At 44.6% G+C, this 25,936-nt stretch overlaps 1 protein-coding gene across 9 annotated transcripts in view; it reads left to right on the top strand.

The window, feature by feature from the left end:
- Positions 1-25,936, top strand: part of NEDD4L (NEDD4 like E3 ubiquitin protein ligase) — a 429,120-nt gene that overhangs the window by 45,647 nt on the left and 357,537 nt on the right. For 6 of the 9 annotated variants that reach the window (XM_081562949.1, XM_081562951.1, XM_081562958.1 and 3 more), the window contains exon 1: positions 20,782-21,140. The exons of 2 other annotated variants lie outside the window; for them this stretch is intronic. In XM_081562949.1, the coding sequence (XP_081419075.1) occupies positions 21,093-21,140 (48 nt within the window). In that variant the 5' untranslated portion in view covers positions 20,782-21,092. Of the gene's footprint in view, positions 1-19,964; positions 20,163-20,781; positions 21,141-25,936 lie in introns of those variants that run through there. One more of the 9 variants, XM_081562950.1, reaches the window with a different exon arrangement.

Raw genomic sequence — 25,936 nt, forward strand, 5'->3', positions numbered from 1 at the left:
AGTCTAACAGCAAGGAGAGGTTGTGGTAACTATGCCGCCGGTAAAAAGCAAGCCTGTTGGTTAAACATTTGCTGGAAGCCCTGGCCTCTGATAAAAGCCTCATTTGACCACGTGTGCTTGCTGTTGCTCTGGGACTTCGGGGGACTTCGTTGCCTGACTCAGCACATCCTGGCTGCCAGAGGAAGAGGGTGATCTGGGCCGGAAGTGCTGGGCAGAGAGAATTCTTTCTTCAGTTTCTCTTTTCCAGCACTGGGCCCCAGGTAGTGGGATCTGTGTTGGGAGATTTTCAAATAATGACAGTTACCGTCCTTAACCTTTTCCCAAGAGCCTCAGAACAATATCCTTCTCAAGCCTGCTCCCACCTCCACACAAAGGATGCCCGACTTATTCCTCATGTGTGCATGCTAAGTCAGTCAATACTGTCTGACTCTTTGAGACCCCATGAACTGTAGCCCGCCAGACCCCTCAGTCCATGGGATTTTCCCAGCAAGAACACTGGAGTGGGTTGCCATGCTCTCCTCCAGGGGATCTTTCCGACTCGGATCGAACCCAGGTCTCTTATGTTTCCTGCATTAGCAGGCGGTTCTTTATCACTCTGCCATCTGGTAGCTACTTATTAAATATTTTTAAAATTTTAATTACATTTTTATTTTTAAAGACTTTTTATTTTTTAAGCAGTTGTATGTTCACAGAAAAACTGAGAGGAAGATACAGAGATTTTCCATATCTGCCTCCCCTCACCCCGACACACACACATGGAAAGCCTCCCCCGTTACAGTCCCCCCCCCCAGCAGAGTGGTACATTTGTTACACTCTCTGAGCTTACAATGACACATCATTGGCATCTAAGTCTACAGTTTACATTAGGTTCATTCTTGATGTTCTAGACTCTATGCGTTTGAACAAATGGGCTTCCCCATTGGCTCAGAGGTAAAGAATCTGCCTGCAATGCAGGAGACAGAAGAGACGCAGATTCGATCCCTGGGTCAGGAAGATCCCCTGGAGGAGGGCATGGCAACCCACTCCAGTACTCTTGTCTGGAGAATCCCATGGACAGAGGAGTCTGACGGGCTACAGTCCATGGGGTCGCAAAGAGTCAGACATGGCTGAATCGACTTTGCAAGCACACATGCACGCATAATGTAATCAGGAGACTATCAGACAGGGCATTTTCACTGCTTTAAAAATATTCTGCTCTGACAATGCATCCCTTCCCACCCTCCAACACCCCCTGTTTTCCCTGTTTCCATGGTTTTGCCTTTCCCAGAATATCATATAGTTAGAATCATATAGTATGTATACTTTTCAGATTGGCTTCTTTCACTTAGTAATATGCTTTTAAGTTTCTTACATGTTTTTTTCAGGGCTTGATAGCTCATTTAATTTTAGTGCTGAATAATATTCCATTGTCTGGGTATAGCACAGTTTATCCATTTACCCACTGAAAGACATCTTGGTTGTTTCCAAGTTTGGGTAAATGTAAATAAAGCTGCTGTAAATATCCATGTGCAAATAAATACTTTAAATAGAATACTTTAAAAAGAAATAAATTACTCTGTTGTGCTTCAACTGTATATAATCATCTATTTGAGCACTTACCATATTGAATTGCATTATTTATTTATATGTCTATTTCCCTTTCAGAGCTACATCTTTTTAAAGGAAAAGTCTTGGTCTTACTCGTCAGTGTTTCCCCATCACTTGGTACCAAATCTGTGGTCATAGGTTTCGCTCATAGGTCACAGGTTTCTAGCTTCTGGGTAACTGGGGTGGTGGCTGGAAGTAGGATAAACCCTCTTACAAATACCTAGTGATGAATTTAACAAGCTCTTCTTTAAAAATATAAATACAATAAGACCTCAACTAAAAGAGTAAGTTTAAGGATTTCCCCATAAAAGGAAAATTAGGAGATTAAGTACTCTGAGCTATCTGGTAAAAGAAGAATTGGATTCCAAAGTTTAAAGCAATTCTATGAAAGCCTTTATTAATATTTTCTGTGTTCACAGAAAGAAAATGAGCAGCCAAGAGCAACCTAAATAGGAAAATACCAGTGATGCATTCATTACACATCTTTAATTAGTACTAATGGGTGCTATGTAATTAATTCAATTCACCCTTCCTTCTTCAGTAGAAACATCTCTCTTCCCTGCAGTTTCCAGGAGATGCTGTAAATTTGTCCTGATTTGCTGCAAATAAGATGCTTTCACTTCCTGATGCTGGTTCTCTGACATGCAAATATTTGTTTTCTTTCTGATTTTATGGATAGGGGCTGACCTCTTGGCTCTTTTACCAGAGAATAGCCCAGATGATTAGAATATTTGACCTAGCTCAGTAGACCTTTCTCAAACCCCTTCCCCAAGATCGAGGACTGTGTAGACTTACTGTTATTCCTGCTATTCAACTTCAGAGGGACCCACTCCTTACCCAGATCTCAGCCTCTCTCTCCTGATAGACACCAGAGTGGATTCCAGCCCGCTGCTCTACTTTCCTTCAGTATATTTAGCACCACATTAATGTGTCTCTTTATTTCCTACCTTTAATTCCTGTTCTGAGGGTCATAAACTATCTCGACCCTAATAGTCTCTCGTAACATTTCAAGTTGAGCCATTCACCATCATCCCTCATTCACTGAAACACATGTAATATAATGTGTCAGCTGATGAAATATCAAACTGCTCTTTTGATTAATGACTTCAGATAATATACAAGGTCATGAACAGCGTTTACCTTTAGGATATGGAAGGTAAAGGGAATAGCTTACATGTTTCAGAATGCGGGGATGGCCACTCTGCAGTACCTATTCCACCAAGATGGAAAAGAAGATGAAATTCCCTACTCCAAGATGTATTCAGGAGGGCTGAGAAGAGAAAATAAACAGCTATGGAGGAAGACAATAGCAGAACTCTGCATAAGGCAAAGTGCAGATCAAGGACAAAATGGCTTTAACCAGCCTCACATGAAACAAGTAAATATGGCTATGTGTGTTTCTTAACAGTATGACCTTTTGGCTGCATATGGAGAAGGAGAGTCTGGAAATCTAACCTAAACAGAAATAATGAAAAAACTGATTTGATAACATTTGTTTTTCCTGGGAAAAGTCATTTTCGACATTACACGCAAAGAGAAACACTTAAACCCATTATGCCAGGGCCGAGACTGTTCTTAGCCATATAGTGCGTCTGTGGCAGGGCTTCCCAGGTGACAGTATGTAAAGAACCCAGCTGCCAAAGCAGAAGATTCAAGAGATTCAACCCGGGTTCAGTCCCTGGGTTGGGGAGATCCCCTGGAGGAAGGCATGGCGGCTCACACTTTAGAATCCCAACTTTAGGTTTATTTAATTAGCTTACTTATTAAACTAACAGTTCATTTACAACATTGTGTTAGTTTCAGGTGTACAGCTTCAGATTATTTTCCACTATAGGTTATTACAAGTTATTGAATATAGCTCCCTATGCTATTCAGTAAATTCTTGTCATTTATCTATTTTATATATGGTGGTATCTATTAATCCCATACTCCTAATTTGTCCTTCCCACTCCCCTCTCCCTTTTAGTAATGGTAGGTTTGTTTCTACATCTGCGAGTTTGTTTCTATCTTTCAAATAAGTTGATTTGTATTATTTTTTAGATATATACGAGTGATATCACATGATATTTGTCTTTCTCTGTCTGACTTACTTCACCTAGTATGATAATCTCTAGGTTCGTCCATGTTGCTGCTAATGGCGTTATTTCATTCTTTTTTATGGCTGAGTAATAGGATCCCAACTTTACAAGTGAAAAATCTCCTGTTAGACTCCTGGGCTTTGACTTTTGTAGATCTTTATCCAAGAGGCCTTGACAGTGGAAGTCCAAGTTCAGAAAACACCCTCAATGAAAAAGCATCCTCAGTCTTCTACTCAATTATCTGGGTTTCTGCTTTTATTTGGATTTTAGCCTAATATTAATAGTTCTTTAATATTATGTGTGCGTGCTAAGTCACCTCAGTCATGTCTGACTCTTTGTGACCCCATGGACCAGAGTCTGCCAGGTTTCTCTGTCCATGGGATTTTCCAGGCAAGAATACTGGAGTGGGTTGCCGTTTTCCGCCTCCAGGGGATCTTCCTGACCCAGGGATCAAACCTGTGTTTTGTGTGTCTCTTATATTGCTGGCGAATTCTTTACCCGCCGAGCCATCAGGGAAGCCCAACTCTGGTTAAGCACATTCTAGAATCCAGTCAGGGCTGAAGATTCTAACCTCCATATCTCAGTCTCCTTTTCTGTGAAAGAGAGATAATAATAGCACCTCCTTTGTAGGTTAAATAAAGCACTTAGTACGGAGTCCAGCACTCTGGTAAGAAATCAGTAAAATGCTAGTTGCAAAAATTTCCATTGTCTTTTCTTTCTTGCTTTATCTTTCTCTTTTTTTGTTACTCTCATGAGAACAGTCCACTTCAAGAAAGCATAGGCTGAAAAAAAATAGGGTCCAGGGAGCATCTGGAGAGGTGGAGTCTGTCGATGTGTTAGCTTTTCTGCTTTCTGAAAACACGTGTGACACGGTGTTTGGATGAAAAGCAGGAAAGAGATTTTCACCGTGCCTGCGCTGTTATCCTTTTCATCTCCAGGGTGTTACTTTAGCACTTAGCTAGAGAAAATGTACACACATTTATAGAAAGAGCTCAGGGCTCCTCACATCCCCATCAGGTTTCATCATTTGATTTACATTTAGTAAAATAAATTATAAACTTTTATGAAAGTCACCAGAGCAAAGTAATGGAGAGTTCTGAGGAACAGAAGGAAAGGAATCAATTTCTTAGGTGGGAAATACTTGCCTCCTGGGCCTGTGAGGAATAAAGCACAAGGCACTCCAACTGCAGCTGGAAATGCTGTGGATGTCTTGGGTACCAGCCTTCAGACAGGTCTTATAAACGTCCAAATCTAGGTTACAGTTGATTTCCCTTTGTGAGGACCTCATTCATCATCATTTCAAGTGTTGCCACTACTATATATTACCAGCTCCCATGAGACTTATACATCCTATTGCCCGGTTCATGGAAGTTGTGAAAATGAGTGGTCCTCAGGTATATATTGTAGACCAGCTTTCTTATCTCATGTTCTAAAGCAAAAAGGAGAAATAATGTTACAAAATGAGTAACACATTATATTGAAGCTAGAGTGTGGTGGTTCTTTGAGCTGAAATAAGTGGCAACAAAGCCAAAAAAAAAATTAATGAAAACATGTTTTGTTCCTACTGGAATAATGCCCCTCTAAGCCCTGTCAGCCCACAGTGGTAACTGCCAACTTACTGTCAATCACAGCTGAAAGGAGGAGTAGTACACGGGTGGTTATTTGCATAAGCTTTTTAAAAATGCTCATTTGAATGGAGGTATCATCGTATTCAAACTGAACGAGAATGAACTGTCCTTAAAATTAACTGACAGCAGTGCTTTGAACTGCACAATAGGCTGACCTGGGAGATTTTAAAATGTTCTGATGCCCGGGCCCTACCCTTGACCAAAACAAACCAGTATTCTGGAGACAGGGGCCCTGGTGTTAGTATTTTTTAAGGCTCTGCGGGTTATTGTCACAGGCTGCCGAGGGAGGCCGAGAACAGCTGACCTGGTCTCTTGTTATTAAGGAGGTTACAGTTCCAGATTACCCTCTGTTAGAGAAACACCAGACCATCAAGGAACCGAAAAGAAAGTGAGACTCATATCCTGAGCGCTCAGTCACTCAATCATGTCCGACTCTCTGCGACCCCATGGACTGTAGCCCACCAGGCTCCTCTGTCCATGGGGTTCTCCAGACAAGAATACTGGCGTGGGTTGCCATTTTATCCTGAGTACACAAACCCAATTTTGAAGAGCTGGTAACCTCTCGACATTAAGATGCCAGTCATGGGACTGTACACATTGTGTTACCCACCCTCCTGCATGGACTTTTGGAGGGCAGATGCTGCCCTGGTGCCGGGGTATAAGCTCTGTGAGTTGCGGAAAAGGTGTGCATCCTTGAATGTAGTCACTCCTCTGTGTGTACGTGGAGACAGAGACTTTCGTGGTATAAACTGCACAGAAGTGGTGTTGAGTCGGACATACCTAGGCTCTAATCCTGGCCGTGTGAACTTGAGCTAGCTCTTAATTTCTCAGAGCCTCCATGTCTTTATCTGTAAAATACTACATACTATATAGGATGGTTGCTGCTACAGTGATTTTTTGAGATATACTATTTGATATTATAATATAATAACATTACATTGGTTCCAAGTGTATAACGTAATGATTTGATACTGTATATATTGTGAAATAAGAACCAAGTAAGTCTAGTTAACATCCATCACCACAGGTAGTTACAGTTTTTTTTCCTGTGATGAGAACTTTCAAGATCTACTCTTTAAGCTTAAATAAAAAATATTTACTTATTTATTTGGCTGTGTCAAATAATATTTAGTTGTTTACTTGGCTGTGTTGGGTCAGACTCTAGTTGTGGCGTTCGGGCTTTGGGTTGGTCCGTGGCACGCGGGATCTTAGTTCCCCAACAAGGGATTGAATGTGTGTCCCATGCACTGCAAAGTGGATTCTTTTTTTTTTTTTTTTTGCAAAGTGGATTCTTAACCGCTAGAGCACCTTGGAAGCCCTGCTTATCTGTTAATTTAATTAACCAGAGTGACAAGGAGTCGGACAGGACTGAGCACTCACGCACGCAAATTTTGAAACTGTTGAAGAATTCATGGTTGCAGATGTGGTCTCATACTCTAAATCAGTGGAAAATGGGAGTGAAAGCAAGAAATATAATCAGAGCAAAGATTCCGGTCGTCTCCTTCAAGGATCAGGAAACACGTGTCTTTGTGGCTGTCAGTTTGCGTGTGTGCGGGTGCGTGTTTCTTAAACCAGGATCCTTGAGATACTGATAAATTACCTTCAAAATGAACTTCTAGCAGCCAGAATAAAAAATTTTCAAATCAAAAGCTGAAGCCCATAATTTCCAGGCATAATAGAGGCAGAGTACATTTTATTTTTATTTTATAAAACTGATAATGACATCATAAATTTTACAATATTTTTCATTTTACTACCTCAAAACACACTTTATAATCATAAGCTAATTAATCTTAAAACTACCTCTACATGGCATTCTTATTATAATCTGTATTCTGTGCAGGAGAATGGAACGCAGAGTGATTACACGATCCATATATTTAAGTAGGAGCCAGAAGTCTTGGCTCTTAGTCTCCAATTTTTACCTAATCATTGGAACATTATTTGAGTTTAAAAAAAAAGCAAAAAAAAGCCTCTCAAATAACCTTTTTGGGCCAATTATTTATTTCAGAACAGTTTGGTCATAAAAAGAAATCTAGCATTTCCTTCCCTTTATTAAAAACTGTTGTCATGGAAATATTTCAGTTCCCTATGTCCTCTAATAGCCCACATCTGAACAGGTCATAAACAAGAAGATTGACTGAGGTCCAGCAAAGCCTTTTATGATGGCAGTGAGGTTTGTAACAGGCTGCATTACAGAACTTTTCCAAAGTCCATTTCCCAGGATAAGGAGATAATAAAAGAAACACTTAACGCTTGATTATTCTGCATAACCGTGGCTTCTTCTCCTAGCCCGTTCAGTCCCTCCCTCCTTCTATGCCAGATACACTAGACCCATAACTCTTCCCCATGCACAAATCTTGTATTTTGTTTTATTTTGATCAGCTAATAAAAATGAAGTTTTGTTTACTAAAAGTCCCATGGTGCCTCTTGGAGACAGTTTACCCCCAACACTGGGAACTGATGATATTTTCCAGGGCGTTTGGGTTTGTTTTTTGCTTTTTAATCAAATGATTTCATTAACTGGTACAGTCATTCATTTCATTCTGGCTGGTGAATCTGATCAGTATATTTTATATTCACAACAAAAACACTGCCTCAGTATAGGAGCTAAGCATCAGATTCTGTGAATTTGTTTAAACACAGTGGATGCAAGAGTGATCAGGAAATTCAGCTCGGAGCAGGAAGGTTCTACATCCTGAATGGATGAGATGAGAAAGATTGAAGATGCCATCTTAATTCGTGTTTGGACCCATGACACCTGCACCTTGCTTTATTTCATTCTAATAACGAGTTCCTCCTGGATCCCAGGCTAATTTGGCAAGTATATTTTTGCAAAACTGGAGAAAATAAGAAATGAGTTTTGTTTTGAGATGTCCACCTGCATCCTGGAACTGGATGACATGGGGGTGGGAGTGGGGTGGGATAAGCATGGAAAGGACGAAATTGGCTTCTGAGACTGTGAATGTAGGAAATGCATCAGGGTGCTACCTATAGCTTCATGCTTATTTGTGTGGGAAGAAACGATACATCTACCTGCAGGCACACACACAGGTGCGTGTGCACAGAGCCGGTTCAGAGGGCCTGGAGCAAAATACGAAAAGGATTGTGTTTATGTTTTAAGAGAGAGACCGAGATGGTTTGTCTAGACTTGCAGCATTCATAATAAGATGATAAATCATTCATAAAATGTCCTTTATAATGCTGGAGCTGAAGGGCAAGAACAAATAGCTTATCACACTGGGTCAGATTGCTGCCAACCAAGCCCCATATCCTGAGAGTGGCTTGAGGGAGCTGTGTATAGGACACTGAAATTGACCTCCTGGTATAAAATTTCAAAGGTTGACGGGCCTTAGTGAAGACAGCCCCCTTCCCAGAGGTTGTGGCTTTGCTGTGAGGGTGGATAGTACGAGCCCTCCTTGAATCTGTCACTGACTTAACTCAACCTTGTCTTGAATTCATTGTCCTTCTGAAGCTGTATCACTTCAGCGGCCAAGCTTCACAAGCTTGCTGTTCATGGCGTCAGGTCTAAAACCACCTTTGTTAAATTTCAGAGGGTGTTTTCTCATCTGGGTGTTCCAGAATGTAGTGAACAGACTGGGCCTGCTGGAAAGGATCCAGTGGGTGAAAGAAGGGAGGGAGTGGGGTCCAGGCCCCGTGTGTTACCGATCCATATAATCAGAGTAGGTAGCAGCAGGATGCAGCTGTGGTTGGGATGATGTTTCTAGGTGTGGTCGTGGACCACCTTTTGGATGGCTTCTGTTTTCTCCTAGAACAAGGAATCAAAGTCATCCTCCGAAAGTGAGGGAGTGGAAGGGGCGTCAGGAATAAGAGGGCACAGCTGAGTTGGGGACGATGAATTCACAGTGGGCAGAAACTTCTGGGCTTCATTAGTTTCTCCAGTGCTTTTCAGCTACCCAGGCGCTGGCTGGGATAAAACAGAAACAACAGAAGATGGGGAAATACAACTGGGGAGTAACTGCAATAGCAGGACTGAAATGAGAGGCTGGAATTTTTAAATTTATTTATTGATTTTAATTGGAGGATAATTACAAAACTGTGATGGTTTTGCCATACATCGTCATGAATCAGCCACAGGTGCAGATGTGTCCCCCCCATCCTGAACCCCGCTCCCACCTCCCTCCTCACCCCATCCCTCTGGGTTGTCCCAGAGCACTGGCTTTGAGTGCTCTGCTTCATGCATTGAACTTGGACTGGCCATCTAGTTTACATATGGTAATATACATGTTTCAACGCTATTCTCTCAAATCATCCACCCTCGCCTTCTCCCACAGAGTCCAAAAGTCTGTACTTTGTATCTGTGGAGAGACTGGAATTTAAGTTAGACCAGGAGGGTGGTGAAATGACTATCAAGAGGTCTCAGAAGATGGCAGAAAGGATAATGGTCTTGATTATGATGCCAAAGGACATGGGAGACTTCTAAATTGGGGTGTGAGTCTGTGGTCTTTAAAGAGTTGGTCTTTAAACCACCCATTTTTGAGGTTGGAGCAGTTTGGATGTTGACAAGGTCTAGGAGAGAAGAGGAGAAGTCCATTGGAAATGAGGAGGTCAAGTGCCTGAGAAGCCAGGCTGTTGGAGGGACATCACTGCATCTGTTTACTGTACCCCAGGAATCAAGGTGGATGGAACAGTGGTGAATCAGGCACCCAAGTCTTCACTCAGCCTAGGCATGTGGAGGGAGGGGTCAGACCCGAGGAGGCAGCAACGAGAAGGAAGGTGGAGTGATGCAACAAGCCTCAAAGGAGTGCTTTACAGCATCAAACTGAAACTTTAATGATAAGCTAAAGAATATAATGTACTCTTAATGTGCTGCTGTTTTAACATAGGGTAGCCAATGCTATAAAATAATAGAAGATTTCTGATTATTTTATAAAGAACTTGAGCTTATATGATTAGGAGAAAGTTCTGTTATTGTAAGAGCGTAGGAGTTTTGTTTGCTTTATATTAAGTGGAGTTGAGGCTTCACGGAGCAGATCCTGGGGACCAGGCAGAGTGAGTGGCCATTAGCTAGCAGGGCTTACTGGAACTATCTATCAGAAGGTAACGAGGCCATTTCCCCAGGCTCTGTTTCAGCCACGAAAAGCAGAACATTCCTTCCCTGTGATCTAAAGATATTTGGTTCTAGGAGAAAGGAAAAGAGAGGAAGAGAAATTATTTTTGTGACCTTCCATGAGTAGTTAGCAAGAATGATCTCAGAAGTCTTCCTGCTGAGACAGGTAGGGAGGGCTGGTTCAGATAATCCGAGTTTCCTCACCGTCACCACCTTCAGATGCCCAGAAATGTCGCTTTCCCGTGGACGCTTTGCCCATCTCAGTAAATGCTAAGATTGGGCAGGCAGCCAGTGTGTACGAGGCTTGCTGCTTGTCCCCAAGTGCTTCTGAGGTCATTAGCCTCCGTTCAATAAGTAACACCCGCCCTTCCCTCCCAGATTTCCATTACTGCTGGCCCTGGAGAATTCCACAGAGGCATCCACAGTCTCCGGGGGCCAAGGGAGAGCTCTCTGGGTGTGAAACGTAACACCCAAAGCTGTTTTGTCCTAGCACAGGCGTGCGTCCTGGTGATTTTATTCCACCTTTACAGTTCAGAATTCACCTTCCAAACTCCTGCTCTGTTGCCAGGTGACAGGCTTCAAACTCTGTGAAAAATCTAGGAGGTGAAGTCGAGAAACCAGAAGCAGACTATGGTGCAATCCAAACATGAATTCAAGACATTGCTCTGAGTTCTTGGATGTTTAGTTTTAAGAAATGCTTACAGCTGATACCTCAGAGAAGAAGGCTTCCAATATCTACTGTCTTCCACAGTTCGCAGAATTTTGAAATCTGGACATACTTTGAGATTGTCTCTTCCCGTTCTTACAGATGTGCAGGCATCTCTGTCATTGTACATTCAATGACCCCATTTCACTTGGGCTCCTTCCCTGCTCTCACGCCACATGAGACGATGCTGTCAACTACTCCACTCCATCCTCCCCTCCCCCTTGCACTGAGCTGGGACAGTGACTCAGGCTGGACCTACCTTGGTTTGACAGAACAGCTTGGGCTGCAAGCAGTCTTCTCATTTATATACAGAAAGAGCCAGGCTGCAGAATGCAGCCAAGTACAGACAAGCAGAGTCAAGTGCCAGAACCCTTATGATATTCTCTGTACTTCTAGAGTCAAACATATTTTCCTATTTGCATCTAAATGGCATCCTAGGATAAACATGGTTCTGTACTTTGCTTTTTCTTTTAATTAAACAATATAACCTTGAGCTACTTCATATCTGTATACAGAGAACATCCTCATTTATTTTTACAACTACCTCATCCTTCATTGTATGGATGGATCGGTAAATGATTCCACCATTTCTCTATTGATGGACATCTGAGGTTATTTCCAACCTTCTGACATTTCAAATGCACGTCACTTCATATTTTGCCAATGCTGTTCATCCTAGAAGTAGGATGACTGGATTAATGTTATCAGTGTAATTTTTGCCAGATATGAAGATATTCTTCTTCACAGAGATTGTTTGGCATTCTCACCAGCAGCACGGGAAAATTTTGCTTCTCCACAATCCTGCTTACAGAGTATGTGGTCAAACCTTTGGTCTTTTTCTTTTCAGTATTTCAATCCTGTTCTCTCAAGTCTTGCCCTCCATGGCAAGCAAAGCAGCTGCTTACCAACATCCATCATATCGACTTGATAAGACTGGCAAACAGTCACTGGGCTATATTCTAGCTGCTGCTGCTGCTAAGTCGCTTCAGTCATGTCCGACTCTGTGCGACCCCATAGACGGCAGCCCACCAGGCTCCGCTGTCCCTGGGATTCTCCAGGCAAGAACACTGGAGTGGGTTGCCATTTCCTTCTCCAATGCATGAAAGTGAAAAGTGAAAGTGAAGTCACTCAGTCGTGTCCAACTCTTCGCGACTCCATGGACTGTAGCCCACCAGGCTCCTCCGTCCATGGGATTTCCCAGGCAAGAGTACTGGAGTGGGGTGCCACTGCCTTCTCCATGTATTCTAGAGATGCTAGTGAATAGAATCCAAAGTGGAAGAGTCATCTGTGTTGGGGATTAAATGATGACACAACCAGTAACATTGAAAGAACAGACCGTGACACTGGAAGGAGGTAGGGGTAGAGGTGGGAGAAGGGAGGACGGTGAACAGTCTGGGGGTTGCATTTGGAGGTAAGAGATGGGAAAAATGAGAAAACCTAGGATAATTATCCCCTCCTGTTAGCTGTGAGAGTTGGTTTGGTTTATTTCCATTGCTAACTCATAAAGCGAAGCCACTGGTAATTAAAGAGGACCTTCAGTATGTGAAACCATCTTTCTCTTTTCCAATCTTTCAGGAACTAAATCATCCCAAGCCACTCCCCCACCCCCACTCCATCCCTTCCCTAGTGCTTACGTGAAAACTCTCTCAGCATTGCCAGGGAGGGACTTCCCTGGTGGTCCTGTGTTTAAGAAACTGCCTGCCAATGCCGGGAACACAGGTTCCACCCTCCGTCCAGGCAGACTTCACACGCCAAGGAGTAACTACGCCTGTGCACCAGCACTCCCGAAGCCCCTGCGCCCTAGAGCCTGCGGCAAAGAGAAGCCCCTTCTCCACAGCCAGAGAGAGCCCGAGGACAGCAACAGAGACCCAGTTTCACCAAAAATAAAGGAAGGAGAGAAACAAAGCATTGCTAGGGAAAGCTTTACAACTTAGTTGCTTACTGACTGCCCCAATCTTCCCCATTTTTAATACAAATAATAAAAGCAGAGAAAGTCATTTGAGAAGCATATTTTTAAAATTTATCAGTGGGGTAAAGGAGTTCCAAAAAGAAAAAAACATATTTCACCCTTTAAATAGAGAGTTTTCGGGTCACTTGGATTATTATTTATTAAAAAATCAATAAACCTGTCAAAATTGTTAATTAGAGCAGCTGTTTCAGAACTTTTAACACAGAGTCAAAATGACATAATTTATTGCTTCTGGCAAATGAAAATGCAGTGTGATAAGGGGTAAAAAAAATCACCCCCTTTCTACCAAAAAAATTGGACACAAATAATTGAGCATTCATGGCGTCCAGAAAAATGCAGACTAAAATTTACTACCACACTTCTTATGGTTGGCTGAAAAATGGGCTTCAAAAATATCTAGGTCCTAATCCTTGGAACCTGTGATGTTACCTTACCCAGCAACAAAGTGTGTAGGCATAATTTTGAGATGGGGCTTCCCTGGTGGCTCAGATAGTAAAGAATCTGCCTTCAGTATGGGAGACCCGGGTTCCATCCTTGGGTCGGGAAGAGCCCCTGAAGAAAGGAATGGCTACCCACTCTGTTACTCTTGCCTGGAGAATTTCATAGATGGAGGAGTCTGGCGGGCTACAGTCCACGGGGTAGCAAAGAATAGGACACGACTGAGTAACACTTTTTAACAATTATCCTGGACTATCTGGGTGGGACCTAAATGATCTCACTAGTGTGCTTATAAGAAGGGGGCATGGGGTGATTTGATAACAGGAAGAAGAAGAAGGAGGAGGAGGAGAAGGAGGGGAAGGGGAGGGAAAGTTGGAGGAGGAGAAGAAGGCAATGTAATGACCTCAACCAAGAGACAGACAGATCTGAAGATAGAGGGAAGGGCTGTAAGCAGAGAAATGTAAGGAATGTGGCTCTAGACGCCAACCCATTCCCCACCCTACTGGCCCCCCGCCTCTGGAGAGGGTGCCAACATGTTGATTTCAGCCCAGTGATGCTGATTCCAGGCGTCTGGCCCCCAGAACTGTAAGAGAATACATTTCTATTGTTTTATGCCATCGAAATTCATTATAGTGGCCATAGGAAACTAATTAACACACTTCCCAAACTTCTAGGAAAGAAGAATTTGGTGTTTGATTTTAAAGCTTACTGAGTCAATGGAGGGGAATCAGAATGTAAGGGCATTATTTAAAAGAACAAATATGACTCTGCCTCTTTTAGGTAGAAAAACACAACAGCATTAACTTTCAAGTGCCTGTCTACTAAATAAGGTCATTAGCTTTCTCAGCTAGCTTACATGGTCTAATTACCCTGAAGGGTCTTCCTGCTGTAAATTATCTTGGCTTCTAAAATGTATTGTTAGACTTACAGTAAATAACAAATTAAACCCTGGAGGTTCCATATACCAGTGAGCCTTGGCTTTGATAATGATGTGTAGCAAAAATCTCAAAACTTCAGTGGCTAAAGCAATAAATCTATCTCTAGTTCACCACACTGCATGTTGGCAGGTGTCAGTTGAGTGACCCCACTCCAGGGTGCAGGTCAAGTTCAGGTGTGTTTCTTGTGTGTCCTTATGGGACCCAGGCTAGAGGACCGACCCTTGCCTGGAAAGCACCGTTCCCATGGTGTAGCTCAGGAGCATGTAAGAAGTGGCAAAATTTGCAAAACCTCTATGGTCTCTGTTTTGAACTGGTCACAGAGCTATTTCTGCTCCTATTCTGTTGGAGTAAGTAAGTTACATGGGCAAGTGCATTATCATTGGGGCAAAGGCATTTACTCCTCCTGGAGGTGAGGAAGTGAATATTCCCTGATCAGTAATTAAGTGTTCCATGCCCCTCCACCCTGAAAAAGTTAGCTGAAACCAAAGAATGATGCAGTAAGTGGCAAGTAAATTGCTGTTCAACGCTGCAATTGAGAGGAGACTAATTTGAAGGGCCAGTGGGCGAATCTCAGACTTCTATATGAAACCAAAGCTCTCAAATGGGTCTAGAGTGGTCCCAGGGTGGTAGCGTCCCCTTAGCAGAAACACAAAACCACTTTGCATTTCCATAGACAAAGATTAACCCAATAAAATCACAACCAAATGAATTCACCTTAAACACACATAGAATGAAGTCACAATGAGCAAGGGTCAGTAGAAACCATGGAAGACATATTCCAAACTTTTAGATATTCCTTAGCAAAATATAAAATAATTAGTTATGAGATATTCAGTTTAAAGAACTAAAATTTGGAAACTCAAAATAAGAAACTATCAAGAATGAGGAGGCTGAATTGAAAAAAAATTAAATAGAACTTCTGGACAGGAAAAATTTGATTGCTGAATAAAAACTCAACTGATGGGTTCAACAGAAGATTAGACTCAATGAAACAGTTATTTAGCAAAGCGGAAGAGAGAGGGGAAGAAATCAGAGTGCAACACAAACAGACAAGGACATGGAGTATGTTATAGAGGTTAAGAGACATCAACCACAGAATGAGAAGGTCTACATCTGATTAACTGGAGTCCCAGAAGGACGGACACAGAGGATGCAGAAAGGACAATATTTGATGAGATGATAGCTGAGCATTTTCCAGAAAGGACAGAAGATTTAAACCCACAGTGCAAAGTATAATTAGGCAGGATAAATAAAAAGAATATCACATATAGACAAATAATAGAAAATTTAGAATACCAAGAATAAAGAGTAGCTACTGAGTCAAGAGAATCCCCTAGAGAAGAAAATGGCAACCTACTCCAGTATTCTTGCCTGGGAAATCCCAAGGACAGAGGAACCTGGCAGACTGCAGTCCATGGGGTCGCCAAGAGTCAGGCACAACTTAGCGACTAAACAACAACAAAAGATAATGCAGATGACCTGTAAAGGAACAATAATTACACTAACAGTTGCCCAACCATGGTTAACAAAGGAAGCCAGAAATCAGAAGAACAGTATCTTCAAAGCGCTGAGAATGAGACTACCATTTTTTCTTGGTTAAGACTATTGAGTGGTTTTTCTTAAGGGTGGTTCCATCTGCCCAATAACCCCCAAATAAATTCATTTACAAGCCGACACTTCAGAATGGTACGGTTGGTAAACTCAGTCGCATTAAGAATATTTACCTCCTTCTACATTTCACAGTGGTTTAGAGTCTGCTTCTAATTTATGTTTCACTATCTTGCATGAATGAGGGTAGACATTTTCAGATAAACAGAAACTAAGTTTATCACTGATTAGACTTTTACTAAAAGAATTTAAAAGGATATTCTTAAAGAAGAAAATACTACCAGAGGAATGTGTAAGAAGCGAAAAAGCAACAAAATATATTGGTAAAGCTAAAAAAAGTGTACAAAAATATCTTATGTGGTTTAAAAAATGGATAGAACAAAATTGGACAGTAATACCACAGAAGGAGTTGATGATCAAAAGCAGTGACTTAAACTTTTTGTATTGTTCAGATAGGGGATTAAGATGTTAGCTTTTGACTTGTCAAGCAAGGTATGTATGTAAGGTGTCCAAGGTAAACAGGAAAAGAACAGAAAGGTAGTGATTAACATCTCAACTAGGAGAGGGGAACAATACCATAAAAACAAGTGACAATAACAGCATAATTCAATAAACAAGATGCATTAACCAGTAAAAAACACAGTAAAATGTGGAAACAAATCAAATATTTTAGAAATATTAATAAATGGAAAAAGCAAATAGCTAATATAGCCAGATAAAAGCAGGTATATTGTCAGATTGGAGAAAATTGGAATCATGCTCCTCTACCTCAGAAATGTTATCATCTTTAGGGTGCTAGAATGAATAACATATAGGCATTGAAAACGTGTTTCTTAAAAAGCCTAGCTACTTTTACACAAAAAGATTAGCTGTTTATAAGTCCTAGTTTGCTACCCACCTCTGTATTTGTCGAAAGTTTGAAGCATGGTTTATTATATAATCCTAAATGCCTTAAATCTGTGACATTCCTCTATATGTCAGTGAACATTGTTAAGTCCCAAGATGACATTGGGTTTTACAGGTACAGGGCCTTCTTCAAATTGTCTGCTTCATGAGCTTTCTTTTTAAAGAAGACAAAATACCAAAAATTGAAGAGAAAATAAATCCAGTGTTATTTACATGAAACATGCAGATATGTGACACTGTGTGTCATCCAGCTTGGGGAACTTCCCAAACTTGATGGAGATATACATAGCTTGCTAAGCCAACTCAGTAATTGGTAAAGAGGCTTAGCATTAAAATGTTCCCTATTTGTGATTACCCATTGCACGTTGTACTTAAAATTGTTCTTGCTAGTTTTTCATTTCTGATGATCCAAGCAAAGAGCATTCACCGAACACCCACAGTATCACATCTAAGATGTTAAAGGCAGCCTCCAAAGGGAACAAAACAGAACAAATTCCAGAGAAGAATCTCCAGGTTTGGTTCTATATAATTGTTGGGTAGACATGAAACCGATTGAAGAATGCACGACAGTTTCACTTTGGGAAAGACTTCGGTCGAGTTTCTCCTACTCTGAACTAACCTCCTGCAAGAAGTTGGATGCTAATCTGAGACTTCGGAGAGGTAGGGGGTGGGTAAAACTGCTCCATGATACTAGTCACACAAAGTACATTCGTTTATATCCACAAAGGATTTAAGTATGCTTTTAAAAGATGTAATTTTCTCTAAACTGAAGAAGAAAAGATCAGGATCATGGAAAACAGGGAAAGAATATCAGTCTAAGCCAGAAATCTCTAGATGGTGCTGTGCCTTAATTAGAATCACCTGGGGGGCTTCTGAAACTCCTGATGCCCACGTAGTACCCCTGCATAACTAAATCAGAGTGTATGGGGGTGGGAGGTACACAGCAGGGGTTTTAGACACGTGCAGCCAAGTTTGGGAACCACTGGCCAGGGCTGCCATTCAACCTTCAGTTCAGTTCAGTCGCTCAGTCGTGTCCATCTCTTTGCGACCCCAAGGACTGCAGCACACCAGGCCTCCCTGTCCATCACCAACTCCTGGAGTTTACTCAGACTCATGTCCATTGAGTCGGTGATGCCATCCAACCATCTCACTCTCAATCTTACAGGTTAGCATCACTGGAAAGCTCCTGAAACTACCACTGCCTGTGCTCCTACCCTGAACCAGTGAAACTGTAGTCTCTTAGGCCTGCCACTGTGTTCTTGATCATTTTAAAGCTCCTCAGATGATAACAATGTGTATCCGGGGTAGTGAACCACTATATTGGGGGAAAGCTGGTACATAATTTACACAAGGGATCGATTTTGTTTTTTTTATGGGGTTCTTTAATGACGCAGGCTTCCCTGATACCTCGGTAAAGAATCCACATGCAATGCAGGAGACCCTGGTTCGATTCCTGGATTGGGAAGACCAGCTGGAAAAGGGAAAGGCTAACCACTCCAGTATTCCGGCCTGGAGAATTCCATGGATATAGTCTGTGGGGTCACAAAGAGTCTGACGTGACTGAATGACTTTCACTTTACGACTCAGGGCCATAAAATGAGTCCTGAGTTTCCTGGTAGCCAAAGTGACTAGAAAAACAACATTAGTTGAAATAATTCTTGTCACCATCCATCCTGCAAAAGCTTACCAGTTCCTTGGAAGAAACCAGGCATTTCCTCCTAGGTCTGAAATAAATATCTTGTTTGAGTCTTACAGGAAACACTAAATGGTAAAGATCACAGTTTTATCAACACCTCTGCGGCACGTGACGTGAGGCAAGTTTCATACTGTAGTTTCTCATAGTATCCTTTAGGGAAAGCCCAGGGCGTGACCCCAGAATGCAGGCAGGTGCAGACTGCTGTGGTGGGGGCGTGGGTGCAGAACCCTGGAGACAGGGCGGGGGGAGGAAGTAGGATACATCCTTGGAGTTCCCAGATGATAGAGCCTCACCTAGAGATAAAGTCCCGAACTGTACACCGCCTGGTAGCTCAGACAGTAAAGAGCCTGCCTATAATGTGGGAGACCTGGGTTCCATACCTGGGCCAGGAAGATCCCCTGGAGAAGGGGATGGCAACCCACTCCAGTATTCTCGCCTGGGAAATCCCATGGACAGAGGAGCCTGGTGGGCTACAGTCCACAGGGTTGCAAAGAGTCAGACACAACTGAGCAGCTAACACTACAATACAAGGTGTGGGAAGGGTGTCCTGTGTAATTAGAATTTACAAGTTTCTATTTAAAATTTTAGAAAAGATTACCTTTCCCCTCATAACAAAAACTGTAGAAAACTTGACAAAGACCTGGCTAGCGAGGATAAAGGAGCAGTAACTCCTATAGAAATCACAGGCATCTTGAAGAGCACATGGGAATTCTTGTGTGGGCCCTTCTGTGTGTGTGTTTGCAAATCTTTACGAAAAGAAAAATAATCTAGATCTGAAAAGGTCAAAAACTTTGGCCTGGAAGAAGGCCAAGAGAAGAAGGTACAGAGAATCATCTTTTAAACTGTGCCTCCATAAATGTGATTTTTTTTTTCTTGGTTGGGCTTCTGTGGCATCTAAGCCCTGTGATTTCCTGGCTCACGATATGGGGAGAAGGTTTCTGAGTAGGGTGTTGACGCCAAGGGGCTTTGTCTGGAAAGAAAATCCAGCGTAGGCACAAGTTTAAGCCAAAGCCATGTCGGGAGGGAAAGGAAAGCTTCTATTAGGACGGGTGTTTCCCTTCGTTTGAAAACGAGCTAGATAGAACAGGAGCTGCGGTCGGGCTTGGTGGAGGGGGGAGGCTTTGGGACCACGTGACTGCTTTCTGAAACAACGGACTTGAATGAAAATCCTAAAGGCACCCTGTGAATACCAAAGAGGGCACTTTGATGTTTTCTTTTCAAAGGCAAATAGCATGTTCTACTTTTGTTTCCTTTCTGAACCCACAACTGTACTTAACAACGAAATGTAAGGACAGGCTTCCTGAAAAAGTCGAGTGACTAATTTCTCTCTTTAATTTAGTCTCTGGCGTTCCTGTACATCTGCTGGGTTAAATGAACTGCTTGCTGGAGAAACAGTAGCCAGGATGTGGGAAGAACCCTACCGTGGCTAATACGACGTCTTAATAGCTTGCCTATGCAGAGGATAACCTTCAACTTGAGTCTGCGATTTCACGTTGCGGATCACAAAAGAGCGGCCACGCTGTCGGTTTTCGAGGGGGTGGGTGTGTACTCAGAGCGGGCGCCGGGTCGGTTTTGTTCCCGGCAAGGTTGACGCAGGCAGTGGCGACTCGCGGCCACGCCGGGGCAGCCTCTCCCCGGCAGCGCGGCCCGGCTCCGGGGCGCCCACAAAGCCGCCAAGTTGGGCTTGCCGGGGTTTGCCAAGAATTTAAAGGTGTCCAGAAACATCCATCTTCTCCCCCCCACCCCCTTTAACAATCACGGCGAGCCCAGGGGAAGAGAAAGACCTCGGGGAAGAGAAATGGGACTTTCTTGTAGAAAATGTCTCCAGCGCCCCCAAATGCCCAGCTCGCCCGCTCCCCCAAAGCAGAGAGGAGGGTGGGTCAGCTCCCAGGGCCGAGCGCCCGCACTCCTCGGAGACCCGCCCCGCGGCCGGGGGTGCCGGCGGGGAGCCGGGGTGGGCGTGGGGGGCCGAACCCCGCCGGCCCCGCGGCCCGCCCCCCAGCCCGGCCTGTGATTGGCTTGGGGGGCGCGTGTGCCCGCCCCGGGGAGGCGGGGAGGGTCCCCTCGGGGCGCCGGGGCGGGAGGGGGCGGAGGAGGGGGCGGGGACAGCGGGGGCCGGGAGGGAGCGGGCGTGGGGGCGGGCGCGCCGGCTTCCCGAGCCCGGAGAGCGGGCTGGGCGAGGGGCGGAGAGCGGCGGGCGCGCGGGAGGAGGGAAGCCCGGGGGCGCCGCGCCGCCGCCGCCGCCGCCCGCTGCACGGCGCGCTCTCGGGAGCGCACGGCCCGCAGCCTTCCGGGAGGAAGCGGCGCAGGCAGCGGCCGGGGCGCGAGCGCTCGGGCCCCCCTCACCTGCGGCGCCCAGCCGTCCGTCCCCGGAGGCGGCGGCGGAGGAGGGGAGACCCGGCCGCCCAGACGCGCCGCAGCCCAGCCGCCCTCGAGCGCCTCCGATCCCGCGCGGGGCGCCGGCTCCATGGCGACCGGGCTCGGGGAGCCGGTCTACGGACTTTCGGAAGAAGAGGTGAGCGGCGCTGCCTTCCCCGCGGGACTCCCCGGGGAGTTCCCGCCCGGCAGCGGCCGGCGGTGGGGACTGGGACGACCCCCTTGGACGCTCGTCCTCCCCCGCGCCTGCAGGGGCGCCCCAAAGGAGGGCGCGTCCGGGGGCGGGGGTCCCGGAGGGGCCCTCGCAGTCTTCCGCCCGGCGCCTCCTCCCCCCGGCGCAGCGCACTGTTGGTAAATAAAGCGGCGCGAGCTGGGGTTCCCTCGGCGCTCCCCGCGTTTGGGTGGGAGGAGGGCGCGCGCGGCTCTGCGCCCGCGGGTCCCTGTCCTCCGCGCCGCGTCTCCCGGGGCCGTGGGGCAACTTTCCGCCTCTCGCCCCTGCAGTCCTGGAGTCCATGATGGGTGTCGCGTTTGGAGAGACCCGCGCCGCGCGGGGGGGCCCGGGGCCGCGGCGGAAACCTGGATTGTCTGCCCCCCTGGAACTTTCTCATGATGGTGTCAGCAAGTGCTCTGCTGCGTGTGTGTGTGTGCTTGTTACGGTGGCAGCGGGTGAAACCTTGTGAGCCTTGCGTGTCCGACCCTCCTTCTTGCAGAGTCTGAAGCCGAGAGTGTGCATTTCGGGGTCTTTGGAGTGGAAGGGGGAGATCCCGCATGGTGGCAGGTGCTGCTGGAAACTTGGAGGACGCTTGCAGCCCTGCCATTTTTTCCCCCTTCCTTAGGATCCAGCACCTCTGGGGCGGGTGGAAGGAGGAAGCTCCATTGATCTTTTTTATTGATGAAGCCAATTAAGTAAGCCACGCCCCCGAGGCTGTCGGCTTGCTGGAAAGGGCTTTGTTTTTTACCCTCACTCTCTCCTCGCGGGTTCCCACTCCCCCCTTTTGAGACGATCGTGCTAACTCACTGCTCAGCCCTCTCGCGACCAGCCAGGCTCGGCCCTTATTGGTGTGTTGCGCTGCCAAAAAGAGGGGTGGGAGGCTGTCGCCGGCTCGGCGTGACGGGCAGGCTGGATGGAGCAGGTAGGAGGGGTTGGCCATCTGGCCGGGTGCGCGCTCAGGTCTGGCTCCCCTTTCGAGAGGTGAATTTACAACCCGTGAGGCATTACTCAGCGGGGAGGTATTTCCTATCCTGGTTGTGCATTTCATGAAAAGTTAATGCTTGGAAATTCAAGGATTTCTGGGTTTCTCTTTTTTTCCTCTCCTTTCTTTTCTGAGATCGCCTCTTTCTCTGGTGATAGGGGTGGGGTTAATAGAGAGGCTCTTATCTGAGACTCGACAACGTTATGGCTTCTCTCCCGTCAGCTTTCCTATCCTGGTTGTGTGTGTGTGTGTGTGTGTGTGTGTGTGCGCGCGCGCTCCGTGTGTAATGGAATAGGTGTCTTAGGGTGGGGGGGTACGTGTCGAGGGTACGTTTCAACCCCTCCCTCCTTTAACGGTGCTTGGTAAAGCTTGCTGTGGTATTGATTTTATCAAAGAGTGGTCGCAATGCAAGTAATGTGATTGGCATTTCCGATCATTTTGCCATGCTGGACTTTTGTAAAACACCCCCCTTTCCGTGCAGTTAACCGAGGGGATGGATGAAAAGTAGCTTTGTTTCATTTACCCAGGGGGATCTCCTCTCCAGGTTTTCTCTTTGAGGAGCTTTCTCTTTCATTCTCTACTTCTCCATTTAATTAGTAGCAATAGAGGGCCGACAGTGAGCTTTTAGAAAGGTGGTGAGATACACATTCCCAAACAAAGGGGCAGGAAGTATTGTGGGGGATAAAGACGGCTGCCTCTCATTTTAGGTCTTTTTTTTTTTTTTTTTAATTACATGATTACTCTTAAAATCCTGGAAAAAAAAATGTTTTCTAAATGAGCATTTTGGGAAATGCAACTGGGTAAATGAATCGCATGCATGTCAGTGTAGTTTGTGCTTTGTCTGCATTTACAGCTAGTGTCAGAATCGAGCCAGAGCACATCTTAACCACTTTTGTCTCGGTGAGTTAGTTCTGGTGATCTTAACCGGTGACTGGGGCGAAAGTGAAGGATGGAATGTAAACGGAATCAAGGTGTGTGTGTGTGTGTGTGTGTGTATGGCAGAATTCACTCCTTCATGTTGCTGGAGGGGGATTTGGGGCTGTGTGGGGAATAGCAGGAGGTGATGAAGACATTATATTGATTGAGCGATGGCCAAGTTGCTGGTACTATTTTATTCTACACACACTATATTCCAAAAGACAGGTCACATCCATTTCAGCTTCTCCTACTAGGGGTGGTTGTGATGACTTCACGTGTGTACGGTATTTGCTTTTTATGGGTGGCTTCAAGCTGTCACGTTGCCCTTCGGAAGATCAGGGACTGCCTTTGTAGAATATTAACAAGAAATGGTTGAATTTGCGCAGCTTGCTTTGTCTTCCTGAATTAGCCTATGTTAGAAAACAAGGGGAAGATTCTAAGAGCATCTAAGAGCCCAGTGGAACAAACAGTCTTCCCAAGGCGTGCATTTCAGCTCATACGGTTGGCGTACAGTGGGTCGTCATCACCCAGGAAGATACTTTGATTGCCAGGTGGAAGAGTCACCTGATAAACCTCTTAGCAAAATAGGCATTCATTCCTAGCAAATTTCATAGACATATGTTTGTGTGTTCATTGGAGGTTGATGAAAAGCATTATTGTGTGTTTGGCGGGCCCTGAGTTGTGGCCTGTCACAGAGAGACTTGAGCTCTAGGTACTGCTGGTGATGGAGCACTGCATTAACCCAGAAAACCACGGGATGCCAAGGCAGAGGGCATTGTTCCTAGGTCTGTCCAGCTTGTCGAATGAAAGGTATTAAATGCGGGCTTTGCTTGTGTGAGTGTGCATGCTGTTTATTTTTTGTTGTGTCTTCCTGGCCAGGGTTTCTCTGGTGAATTATAGTTCATATTCACCAGATCCAAATTAGATCCATTTAGGTAATCAGATTTGAAATTGCTATCAGATGAAGGACTTTGGTGTTGGAGGGGTTAGCAAATTCACCAAATTTCTGACTCAGGGCCCAGCATCAGATTTGGTTTGGAGTCAGAACAGTTTGGACTAGTTTCTGCATTTGGCTTAGTTCCTTGGTGGTTTTTTGTTTTTGCTTTTTGTTTTTGTTTATTTTTTTGGCAAGCTGCAGCACATTTTGGCGAAGTCTACTTGTGAATATTGCTGTTAACCTTCTGGAATATTTTATTACAACATAAAAATGTATCCTTTATGGGATTTTCTGCTGAGTGAAAGTTTGATAGCTTTTTCCTTAGGTATGGCAGACGGCATAGAGATGAAGGCTAGCCTGACATGAGGTGGTACATTGCCTTCCTTCTTGATTTTATACACACAAGGATATTCTGTGTGGCACTGTGTTAAGCCTTGATGTACTTACTGTCTCATTTAGTCCTCATAAAAACCCAGTGAGGTATGCTGTGATTTACAGATGAGGAGTGGAGGCTCAGAGAGGTTAAGTGACCTGCATAAGGACTCACAGTGAGTAAGTTGGAGAGCCAGGATTTGAACCTAGTTTGAGTCTACGACCCTCGTTTTTAACATGCTCCCTCTCTTCCAAGTATCTTGAAAAGTCTTCAGAGCTAAGTGATTCAGGAAAAAGTGAGACAGACGTAAATGTCAGGGGCTGTAAACTGGCGGCTTCCAGGTCAGAATCGTCCAGGGACCCTGCTTAGTGTCGTCTGTGTCCTGTTGTAAAGCCCGGGAATTTTCATGGAAAATGGTAGAATGCTGACTTCACTGGAGCTGCATTCTCACCTGGCAGCAGCTGGTGGATCTGAGCTGTGGCTCTTGAGATCATGGCAGCTGTGGTGTCGTTGCCACGGTCTCCTCTGCTCCCCGTCAGCTTAGTCTTCTTGCTGATTTGTATATAGTTACCTGCTTCATAACGTATAAGCTTGACCTTTGACATGGATATTGTATTTTCTGGACTCCAAGGTGCTATCAGTTTTAAGATGTACCGCTATTTCATGCACCACTACAAAAAGAAAATTGCTTTCAAGCTGTGATATACTGTTGATTTCATGAAGCATCATTATTTTAGAGGTGTAAAATACGAAAACAAGGGTGTTTTAGAGTTCCTGAATTACTCTAGTTGGAAGCCTGGGATAACCCTGGATCATCAATTTCAACATTCACCGCCCCCGCCCCCCACCAATCTGTGAACAATTTTAAGTCAACTGCTAGTTAAATTTTTGCTCTTCTTTGAGAAAAGGGCTGGACTCAGAGGAGGGCTCTTAAGTGGGCATTAGCAGAGGAGAAACGGGAAGCCTGGGCCACCTGACTTAGCCAAGTGTGAGTAATTAAGAACTGTTAATCGATAGAAGGTGGTCTGTGTTTTCAGCTAAGAGACCGTGCAGGCCATCTTTGCAGCTGTGCAAAATTGGGCACAAGATTGCTCTTAGAAATTAGTCTGGGTACTATCTGGATCTGAAGGAGGTGTGAGAGGCTGCGTCCCCGGGAATGTAAGCCTTGTCCCTTCATCCCAGCTCCAAGTGCCTGAGTCAGGCCCAGCCCTGCTGGTCGACGAGCTGTCTATCCAGGACGTGGGCTACCCCATTTACACCTGTGTCCTTACCGCTGGCATTTGAGAAAGAAACCTTAAAAAAGAATGGGTTTTGTGGTGACATTTGAAAGCAATTTGAAAAAATATATATTGTTAAATATAATATGAAATAAAATAAATATATCATATATTTAAATATATATTTTTAATATTAAATATTATATATTACATTTTTTTCATTCAATATAACGCATTGTTTTAAATTCTCTCTGTAGGTTTTTCTTTGCTTCCAGGAGTCTGTAGAATTTGCAAGCA

The sequence above is a fragment of the Giraffa tippelskirchi genome, chromosome 14 (assembly GCF_054371585.1).
Source record: "Giraffa tippelskirchi isolate mGirTip1 chromosome 14, T2T-mGirTip1v1.2.pri, whole genome shotgun sequence".
In the NCBI taxonomy this organism is placed as follows: Eukaryota; Metazoa; Chordata; class Mammalia; order Artiodactyla; family Giraffidae; genus Giraffa; species Giraffa tippelskirchi.